Source organism: Melanotaenia boesemani, chromosome 17 (assembly GCF_017639745.1).
Source record: "Melanotaenia boesemani isolate fMelBoe1 chromosome 17, fMelBoe1.pri, whole genome shotgun sequence".
NCBI classification, from domain to species: Eukaryota; Metazoa; Chordata; class Actinopteri; order Atheriniformes; family Melanotaeniidae; genus Melanotaenia; species Melanotaenia boesemani.
The window spans coordinates 30,464,479-30,475,803 of record NC_055698.1 but is presented as its reverse complement, the minus strand read 5'-3'; the positions used below and the strand labels follow the sequence as shown (position 1 = coordinate 30,475,803).

Sequence of the window (11,325 nt, the reverse complement as noted above, 5' to 3'; positions counted from 1 at the left end):
AGGCTTTAGTTGCTGAGATCGAACAGAACCAGTCCAAACTGGATGAGTGCCAGACTCACTCCAAACAGTACTGCACCTCCGTGAAGGTGAGGAACTCCTTTATCTTCAGTTTCCTGCAGTTTGCAGCTTGGTCTTCTGTTTCTCATGACGGTTTCTCTCTGCAGGATTATGAACTGCAGCTGATGACATACAGAGCGTTTGTAGAGTCCATGCACAAGTCGCCCGTCAAGAGGAGGAGGATGCATTCTTCCTCTGACGCCATCACTCAGGAGGTGAGGAGATTACAGATTTAACATATTTTCCAAATCAAATGGAAAGTGAATAATTGCTTTGTGGTTAATATCCCTCTAGTTTATGGACTTACGCACACGTTACACAGCTCTGGTTACCTTGACAACGCAGCATGTAAAATACATCAGCGATGCACTGAGACGACTGGAGGAGGAAGAGGTTTGTTCGACTTCGTGACACTACAGTCGCGTCTTTTCATGTTTACGATCACATGATATGTTGACTGTCGGTGCTTTCATTCCTCCACCTGTGCAGAAAGAGGTGGAGGAGGAGAAGCAGGCCAGAGTGGGCCAGGTTTCAGACCTGTTGGGCTGGGTCAAAGGCCTCCAGGGACGGAGCGGCGGTCCCAGCGCTGAGTCATCACTTGCTGCTCAGCAGGTACATGACAAACCTTTAAGTGTAACATTGAAATAGTAGTTAGAAAAGTTCCTGATCATGTTGTTGATGTGTTTTCTGTTCAGGCCATCAGTGAACAGCTAACTACCAAGAAGGACCAGGTAGCTGAAGCTATAAGGAGCACACAGGTCTTCCTTATGTCTAAACAGGCTAGCAAGTAAGTTTGCATCACACGTATGGACACATAAACATTTAATGTTCTCTACATGCATGACTTCACCTGTGTACGCTCCTTCAGGTTGTCCCCCGAGGAGCGTGCTCAGGTGGAGGCTCAGCTGGACGAGCTAACGGCCACCTACAACCAGCTTCTGGACAGCTCCACCCAGCAGCTGCAGCAGCTGGAGCAGCAGCTGGCCAAGGAGGAGGAGAGAAAGGTAGATGGGTTAAAGGGTCGGGCGAGACGGAGCTCAGCAGAGTTGTTGAAATGCTTCTGTAAAACGTTGCTTTGAGTCTGAATCTGCTTGCAAAGCCGAACGTGAGTTCATGTGTGGGCCAGCGAGAGGTGGTGTGTGTTCTACGGCATGTTGTGCATTCACACAGTGTGTATTCATTACAAACATCATCACTGGAAACATCACAGACTCTGTTCAGACGTGTATTTAGATCATCTGAAATATTCTTTTCTGCTTTTTGTGTTTTGTTTTGATCTCTTCACTGAAAAGTGATGAAGAACAGATTAAGCTAACAGTCTAAAAGAGTAAAATAATGTGATTAAAAATAAATTTACTGGATGATTCAGTCTGAACGGGGCCTTGAAATGGAGCAATCCATCCTCACATTGTTCTCCTAAAAGCTTGATGTCATTTCATTTAACTGCCCACGCATTTTATCATCATCATCATCATCATCAGAAAAGCATACGCTGAACTGCTAACATGGTTAATACTTGGCCTTAGTGGTGCTGCAGCAGAGTAGTTGTAGAAATAGATGAGCTGCTGATAGATGCATCATTAGAAACATTTCACGTAGATGCAGCTTCACTTTCATCTGTGTAGGTAGAAATGACCATAATGTTTCTTTTCTTTATGTTTTGGTCAACACCACTTTATCAAGTCCACATGTGACATTTTTACCATTTATGTTATTCTGAGTCTGAATCCAACCCACATTTCTTTATATATTATTACAAAACTGGAAAAAGTTGTTAAAAAGTCAAACTTTTAAAGTAGTCTTCAGGAATAGTTCTCTAGGATCCTTAAAGGACGGATGTTTCAGCCTTTTGTTCTGTTCTCTGTCCAGATGATCCCACACTGGTTCAGTAATGTTGAGGTCCGGGTTCGGGGAAGGCTTCATCCTCCATCCGACCTGTTTCTGCTGATTTGCAGTCCAGTTCTTGTGTCATGTGGCATACTTCAGCCTTTGCTCCCTGTTTCCCTCAGATGCTCTACGTAACTTTCTGACCTTCCAGACCCATTTGATGGCGCTGTGACATCTATCGTGCTCATTTCTGGAGCCGTTGCTGCCCAGCAGCGTCTCAAGGCTGAGAAACTGCACTGTACCGTTTTTTTTTTTTTTATCCGGGATGCTGCGTGACGTTTCACACAAGAAAACATTATCAGAGGCTGAAAGAAACAGAGAAAGGGATGACCAAGTGTCAAGATAAGACTTTAACTGGCTGGAGATAGAATGAAAGATGAATGCCGAATTAGCTGTCGATGGGTGGCGCATCACTGGGAAAACTGCAAAGGTTCTGTAGTATGTGGTTAAGAATGGCTTCTAGCCTGATGAGGCTTTGGCTAACAGTAGCTGGATCAACTGAAGGTCCGGATACATCTCTCAGACCCTGAGTCTGGATTTGTTCCTTTTCTTCACGACATCACTTTCTGATCCTGTTTATCTGCCATAGATAGTTTTTAGTCCTGACTACTCTTCTTTTGTCCTCCACATATCTACTTTCTGTCACCATGCTGAGAAATGCCAAGTTTCCAGCTAACAGCTGTTTGAGAATCAACTCGTTGCTGCTGAAATCCTGTTTTATGTCTGTCAAACTTTATCTTAGCTTAGAGGTGACAGGCTGCTTCTTTACTAAGTTGTCCTTATGTTTGATACAGAACTGGTTCGTCTCTTGAGTTAGGAGCTTTTTTTATGCTGGAATGATTCATAAATCAGAGTTAAGTGGCTAAAAAAAAACAAAGTGTTCAGGGAGTGGAACAAAAATGAGTAAAAAAGCATCAAATGATAGAAAGACGTTCAGAAAGCTGGAGAACTACTGATTTAGACCACTTTAAAAGATAAAAAGAACAGCTGGCTGTTTGGAAGAGAAATATAAAGAAATGAAGGGTGGATTCATACTTTTGTTAAGTTGTGTACATGCACAGTCAATCACTCGTCATTCACTGCTGTTTCTTCATGAAACTGTCGTCTCCTCGTTTCTGCTGTTTGGTCCATCAGTCAAAGCTGATTTAATGTCTGCAAAAATGTATGTTTTATTACAATTTCTGATAATAACTTTTGGTTTTTTGTTGTTGATGATGTGTGGATTTAAAGTGGTTTTTATGCAACTCAAATCCAGAAGAATAGAAGTTTTTTATGTAAATGCACCAGAGGCCTGCTGTGCAAAGACACTCACTTCACCATTTGAGCATGTTGTGTCCAGATCACAAGAGTGTGTTTGTGTGTGTGTGAATGGAGATTTTTTTGTGTTTGTTCTAATGCAAATTATTAATGTGTGAAACTTTAAACCAGCATTGTGCTTGAAACTCACTAACAGCTGCCAAAGGAGAGTTGTGGACATCCAAACAGAGGCTCAGAATGAGAGATGGAAACAAAACAGACTTTCTAAGATCAGTTTGCTTAGTCAGTTTAGGTCTCAATGCCTCGCAGTCATACTTCTAATCTGTCTGTCCTCATGTTCTTCACCCTGTTCTGTGGAGACAAACCGGTAAATCCATCATCAAAATGAAGCGATAAAAAGGCAAAAATAAAAATGAATCCCACCCAACCGCTTTTCACTAAACACTGTCTGATCCACGCAGTCATTGTTTAGTAGATTTGTAGTGGTTTATTCAGAGTTTTACTCTTTTCAGAGTGCAGTCTAGTTTATTTTTAAGTCGGGGAGGATTTAGTGTGGAAAGAGTTTTAGGAGTCATATTGACCAATGGCATGCAGAACGCTAACAACCAGCTTCTCACCTGTTGCGCCTCGCTCTGCCGAGCAGTACGCCGGTCCGTTAGTGTGTGTGCGCCACGAGATAAACCTGGACGGTAAGTAGCGCCTGCTTTCTCTCTTACCGTTGCTGTTTAGTTTAGTTTTCCTCTTCTTCTGGAATTTTATCTGTTCTGAATCTTTGCTTTGTGTTATCTGGAGCTTTTTCTGCCCTTCTTGGTACTTTGCTTTGTTGCATGCTTAGTGCTTGTTTTAGAATAGTGAAGGTAAGTATTTAAATGTTTTTTAACATTAAAGGCAAATGAAAATATGGAAAACAATCAAACATTAAATAAATAACATGCTAATCGGAGGATAATCTATTTAAAGTGCGTTTGTGGGAGTTTTCTTCTTTTTCTGATTCTCATATTTGTCATATTAAGCAGCAATAGCAGCAAATGACATTATAAAAGAATATAAGGGTTTTACCACATTGATTGTGTTTTGTTTTCTTTCTTTTTGCAGAATCAAGTTGCCGTTGCTGGAGTGATTGATCTGGGAACAGTGGAAACATTCTCGGTGTTCCAAGCAGCCCAGCGTGGTCTAATCGACCAGGACACCTGCCACGTACTGCTGGAGGCTCAGCTAGTAACGGGTGGACTCCTCCAGCCTGACTCTCCTGTCAGTATCTCTCTGGAACAAGGTCTAACTCAAGGCCTTGTTGATGCTCACACCAGGCAGTCGCTGTCTGAGCTGGAGAGGGTTCTGGATTTGGTGGAAAACACTAAATCTGTGGGTGACACTGAGCTGAAGGCGCTGCCTGTAGCAGCAGCCATGGATTCTGGACTCATAGGAGAAGAGGTGGGACTGCGTATTCTTGAACAGCAGGTTAACACTGGAGGCCTGAGAGATTCATCTGGAAATATTCTGAGTTTAGAGCAAGTAGAAGATTTGAGACTTCTGTCTCCCAGAACGTTAGCCCGGCTGCTCGCTAGGCTACAGCACAAAGAGCTGATCGATCCAAACACAGCCGAGAAGGTAAATCTACCTGAGCTGCAGCTGCGCTGTGTTCTGGATGACAACTCCGGTCTCCTTCTCCTTCCTGTCAAACAACAACCTGGAGGAACCGTTTGCCTCTGTTCTGGGAGAAAAGTTGGCATCTTCCGTGCCGTCCAGGAGGGGCTGATTGATCGGAAAGTAACTGTACGACTGCTCGAAGCTCAGCTCTTTGCCGGCGGTATTGCTGACCCACGATCTGGCCACCGGCTGACAATCAATGAGGCTGTTCGTCACGGACTAATGGACCAAGATTTAGCCTGTGCCATGTTGGCACGACAACTCCAAAACGGAGGCATTCTTGACTCTGTGAGTGGAGAACGCCTGGATTTGGAGGACAGTATCCGCAGGGGTCTTCTCTCTCCTCGTCTGGCTGTCTTGGTCCTTGAGTCTCTTTGGGCTTTTATGGGGCTCCTCTGGCCTGAATCTGGAGAACTTCTATCCATTGCTGAGGCTCTTCAACAAGGAGTGATCTCAGGGGATTTAGCAAGGAACATCCTAAGACAACGGCATGCCATTGGGGGTCTGTACAACCCAGAAACCCTCAAGGTTTTGCCCCTAAATCAGGCTGTTGAAGAAGCCCTTGAGCCCAGTGTTGTAAGTTGTCTCAGAGACATCTGCATACCAGATGTTTACAATATGAACCAGTCACATACACTGTCTTTGAACCGCCTGAGCTGGGGCTCCACCAGCTCTTCTCCACCTCCATCCCCTCCATCGTTGTACAGAGGCCTCGAGGATGAAACTCCCCCAACAAACAAATCAGATTCGGAAGAACAAGCCAGACACAAGCTACTGTTCCACCTCATGACTCACAGCTATGCAGATGCTCGTTCTGGAAAACGGTTGGTGCTGCTCAACCCTGAACTAATCACGATGGTTAAAGCCACCACCTTGGCTTCTGAAGAGTGGAGTCAGTCCGATACGCCAAGCAGTCTGGCTGCAGACGTGCCGGTTAGGCCGCAGATAGAAGGGGGAGTTAGTATTAGTATCTCAGAAAAAGCTGTGAGTGATGGAGAAAACAGCTCAAGTGTTTCTGGGGTTGGAGTCAGTATGACAAAGAGGATGGAGGAAAAACACAATGAGGAAAATAACTCTTCTGTAGCAGAAGATAAAATCAGTGTAGAGGGTAAAATACATGAACAAAAGGAGGAAATGTTAGGCAGAGAAAGCTTAATGGCTTCAGAAATGATAGCAACTGAATCCAGACCAGATCCAGAGGATAGTCTTTACCAGGATAACAGAGGTGGAATCATGAGAATCCTTCTCAATACAGAGAATATTAAAAGTGAGATGTTGGAAGACCAAATCGCCGGAGTTAAAGAAAATATAGGCGTTAATGTAACACAGACACAAGAAATGAAAAAGACTAAACATTCCCAGACTAAATCAGAAGAAATCAAATCAAACTTACCCTCAACAGAGACAACCTTAGAGGACGTGGAACCTTTAGAGGACGTGGAACCTTTAGAGGACGTGGAACCTTTAGAGGACGTGGAACCTTTAGAGTTAGAGTTGAAGAAACAAGGTGAGGATGCTGAGATGGAGAGGTTGGTCCTCGAGCTCAAACAGGGAGGTCTGATGACAGATGATGGAGAAAAGCTGCTTCCCGACGAGGCTGTAGCTCAGGGTCTCCTCCCGGGTCACACCGCAGTCAAGTTAATGGCTAAGGCAGGTCTGTTTGGGGGATTCCTGGATGCTGGCAGTGGTGACTCACTTAGCTTGGAAGAAGTTATGCACGAAGGTTTATTAGATGAAGATCTCATGTGGAACGTCCTGAAGTCAGAGAAAACCCTTGCAGGTGTCGTGGATGTGGAGAAGAAGCAGATCTGTGGGGTGAGGGATGCAGCTCAGGCGGGGTTGATCGACTCCAACACCGCAGCTCGACTTCTAGAAGCTCAGGTGGCGTCTGGGGGAGTCATCGACCTACGCAGGGATAAGAAAGTCTCTGTGACTTTAGCAGCTAACATGGGGCTGATTGACGAAGACCAAAGAGAAGAACTGATGGCATTAGAAAAGGCGTACAAAGGAAAGGACACAGATTCAACAACAACCCTAAAGAAAGCCAGATTACAGCTACAGATGGAGGGGATTGTAGATCCAGAGTCTAAGGCTCCAGTTCCTCTGGATCAAGCTCTTCAGAAAGGGTTTATTTCATCTGAGGAGGCTTATCAATCGTTGGCGATTCAGGTGGCCGAAGGTGGGATAATACACCATGCTTCAGGAATGAGGCTTTCCATTTCTGATGCTGTAGATAGAGGGCTAGTGGATCGGTCCATTGCCCCTGGACTTGAGGAGCTAGAGTGGGTCTATCAAGGAAAAGCCAGCAGCTCAAGTCACCCTGATGCAGTTGCTTTTCAAGCATCAACTGGAGCCGTTTTAGACCCTGACACCGGATCGAAGCTGACGCTGACAGAGGCGGTTTCTAAAGGTCTTCTAGATGAGAACTCAGCTGGTGAAGTCATGGCTTCTCCCACAGTAACAGAAGGAGTGATTGACCCTCAAACTGCACACATTGTGCCATATTCAGACCTTGTGAACCAGGGGAAGATAGATATCGAAACAGGGCAACGCTTCTTGGAGATAAAACCATTCCGAGGTGTTCAGGATAAAAACACAATGGAAAAGTTGAACCTTGCTGAGGCTGTTGCATTAAAGCGAGTCGACCCGGTTCCAGCACTGAGGCTGCTCCAAAGCCAGGCCGACAGTGGCGGGATCATCGACATCAGCACTGGAGATAGACTCCCGCTACCTGAAGCCTCTAGAAGAGGTTTAGTTGGAGAAGAAATGGTCAAGGAAATAGCCACCAAGCAGTTTTTGAAAGGAGGCTTAGTTGATCCTACTACTGGACAGCGAGTCTCAAGTTTCAGTGATGCCGTCGCATTTGGACTGATAAGTAATGATGTGGCTTTAGAGATTCAGGAGAAAGTGGATTCTGGAGATAGTTCTACCCCTGTTGTTTCATCAAATGGTGCATACAGCCCCATGTCATCAGGAAGAAGCTCAGACAGCCCAGCTACCTGGTCTGGTTCATCCTCAAGTTTTTCTGCTTCAAAGAGAGGAGTAGAGGTCACACGGGAGGATGAGACAACAAATCAGTCTCCACTTTATGACACATCTACAATAAACAATAAAGCAGAACGTCCGGAGTCAGGAGAAAAGTCTGCCACTGATCCGGATCAGGCCATGGATGTCCTGTTTAAGTTTGCAGCAAATGTTGAGAGAAGAATTCAGCAAGCCATTTATGACATAAAACCACAGATGGACGTCACTGAATCAGAGAAACTTCCCAAACTGGAGCCAGATGAGGATAAAACTGCTGACAAATTAAAGGAAAACACTCTCAGAGAGTCCATGCAGACACATATCCGTCATACTGACCAGGACTCTGAGAAGGAGACCAAAGAAAAGGCTTATGATGGTAAACCTGTTGACAGACTAAAGGAAAACACTCTCAGAGAGTCTGTTAGAGAGTCCATGCCGACACATATCTATCATCCTGACCAGGACTCTGAGAAAAATTTTAAAGAAGAGGCTTATGATGGTAAAACTGATGAGAAACTAAAGGAAAACATTGTCAGAGAGTTGGTTGGAGAGTCTATTCAGACACATATCCCTCATCCTGACCAAGACGCTTATAAAGAGGTCAGAGAAGAGGCTGATGAGGCACATGGATCCAGTGATGACAGTACAGTAATGATCAGTCATGTTTCTGAAGGTGGAAACTTTACTCAAGAAAGGACAAATGACAGAGAAAGTACAGATCACAGCATGCTGTCAAACGTTCATGAGGGTGATTTCAGAAAGGATGATGTAGCAGTGCAAATGGATGATGTAAAAGAGAAGGATAAAGAAGTGGAGAAACCTTTAAAACTCAAAGACTTGCAGATCAAAACCAATACTGATTTGGACCAGTCGGGACAGTTTTTGACCTCCTCGAGCAAAGACTCAGAAAACAAAAGCAAAAAGAAGAAAAGGAATAAAAAGAAGGCAAAAAGTAAAGAAGTAGAAACTGAAATAAAACAAGTATCTCAAATCAGTGAAGCTGGTTCAGAAGGACCTTCAGAGGCTGTTAATGAAGTCACAGATGAGCTGACTTCACCTGAAAATGAGAAACCAGGGAGCTGTGGAGGAAATGCAGCAGGGATAGATGGGAAATCTGAGACTGAAATTGATTCAGTAAAAGAGAGACAGGTGGAGGTTTCTGTTAGTCTGGAGCTCATAAAAGCAACAACTGAGCCAGAGAAAGATGCAAATAAAGAAGCCTTAACTAAGAGTGTAGAGAAGGCTGATGTTAAAGAGGAGGTGAAAAGAGATGGAGGATCCTCCCATCAGTCAGAAGGACCAGAGGCCAAGCAGGAGGTGAAGAAGAAGGAGGAGCTTCAAAAATCAAGTCTTCCAGATGAAGAGAAAGCAGCCTTGATTTTGAAAGCCAAACAGAGTATTCTTAAAAAGGTGTTTGAAAAAGGAGTGAGTGAGAAGCAGGCTGCTGAGGAGCTGGAGGCGCTTCGTAAGGAGATGGGGAAGAAGGAGGGTCAAGGAGAAAGTGATGTGAAAACAGAAAGTCTGAAAGGAAGCAGAGATGTGGAGGGTCATGATATCAGAGGAGATGAAGTGAGGAGGACCAGCGATTTGCCAAAAGATGACATGAAACAGGAGGAAATTACAGAAGACAAACCAGTGGTCAAAGACAGCATGGATAGGGAACTTTTAAAGGCTCCTTCAAACAAAAAGGAAGGAGGCAGGAGCTTTGGAGACGATGCTGAGACATCTGTTTCAGCTCAGCTAAAAGAAACTCGACTGAGCAAAAGAAGTAAGAAGAGCAAGAAGTTCAAGGGTCCAAAAGTGGCGGACAAAGCTGAGCCTGAAAAAATAACCAGAGATGAAAAGGTGGATTTAGAGGCGACAGCAATAGAACTGACCACCAAATCCAGTACAGACAAACCAGATCCAGACGGCTCAGAGTTGGCAGAGGAACAGAGGTTGGACACTGATGCTCAGTCAGCCAGTTCTGTGGTCCAGCCTGAAGGTATAGAGGAGACTCATGGAGCCGAAGAGTCCCAGTTAGAGTCCAGAGCCGACAGCGAATCCACAGCCTTCTCTCATGATGTTTCACATAAACAGAACGTTCAGCCCAAAGCTCAGTCTGAGGCTCCACAACCTCATGAAACAGATGGAAGAAGCAAGAAGCAGAAGAAAAGGCATCAACTAATTGAAGCTGGACAAACCAATGGTTCTGAATCTTTGGAAATCCAGCAGGAACATCCCAACTCTGCAGAAACTGCAGCGATGCTTTCAAAAGATGCTTCAGGTGAGTCTGAATCAGCTAGAGTGACTGAACCTGATCCAACTACCAAGAACCTCCAAGAAGAAGAAGAAGAAGTCAGTGAGAGTCAAACAGCTGCATCAGACGATGACGAGGCAACATCCACGCTCAGGAAGGTAAGAAGAATTTTAAAAATCCCTCAAAGCGTTTGGTTGTAGACGATTTAAGGAGTGATTTAAAGTGTGATTTATGCATTTATCTCCAGTCATCATTACTTCGTCAGGAATGTTTGGATCATGACCAGCGAATTGTAGCTTTGGTCTCCATGGTCAGACACATCGAAGTGCAACTCAAACAGCAGCAGCAGCTGTCTGTAGGCCGCAGCCTCCTCACGCTGGATGACGTCATCCGCCAGACTGAGGTAAAACATGCAAGGTTTACTGGAAGATGCATGTCAGTGAGCTTTTAACTGTTTATTCGGCTAAAAGTATGAAACTAATAATACAAGAGATTTAAAGATTAGTGTCCCGTGAAACAGAATCAAGCAAACCTTTGTTTTCTTGAACTAATCTGTCTACCAGACTCTGGACCTTGAACTGCTCGATTTGGAGCCTGAGATCAAGAAGGAAGTGGAGGCTGCAGACCAGCTGGTGAAGCCCCAGCCCAAAGACGTTCCTCTGCAGCTCCTACTGGCCCTGGAAAAGGATGGGCGGAGCTTAGCTCGAGGGTACGAGGCGGCCAGAGCGCTCTCCGTAGGAGTTCTTCAAAGTCTGCAAGACCACAGGAACTCATACAAGGTAAGAGAAGCAGAGAAGGACAAATACAGGAATCTTAATCAGATAAGAAGGTCAGAGATGCTTTGAATCAGCTGTATTTTTGCCTTATTAACAGATGGTAGCACGTCTGTGATGCTCAGCACTGATGTTTCTTTCAGGACGCAGTAACATCTGAGCAGAAGTCACTGGGACAACAGGTGGACAGGCTGCTGTCCTGGTTGAAGGAGATGGAGGCTCAGATGGACGGAGGGATGGAAAAAACAGAGAATAAAGAGAAAGATAACAACGATCAGCTCGCACAGCAGCTGAATCTCTGCAAGGCGAGTTGTCTCCACTAACAAATGTTTTAAGAAGTTGAAAAGAATGACTTTGATCTTTCTGTCTCGGAGAAGATTTCATCTTTTATTAACTTAACTTTTCCCAGAAACTGCTGATGCAACATGAGCATTTGTTCCT

At 44.6% G+C, this 11,325-nt stretch overlaps 1 protein-coding gene across 4 annotated transcripts in view; it reads left to right on the top strand.

The window, feature by feature from the left end:
- The window catches only part of macf1a (microtubule actin crosslinking factor 1a), a 225,173-nt gene that overhangs the window by 135,147 nt on the left and 78,701 nt on the right, over positions 1-11,325 (top strand). For all 4 annotated transcript variants that reach the window (XM_042011770.1, XM_042011769.1, XM_042011771.1 and 1 more), the window contains 6 exons: positions 3-86; positions 165-272; positions 352-450; positions 547-669; positions 753-844; positions 926-1,061. In XM_042011770.1, the coding sequence (XP_041867704.1) occupies positions 3-86; positions 165-272; positions 352-450; positions 547-669; positions 753-844; positions 926-1,061 (642 nt within the window). The remainder of the gene's footprint in view (positions 1-2; positions 87-164; positions 273-351; positions 451-546; positions 670-752; positions 845-925; positions 1,062-11,325) is intronic.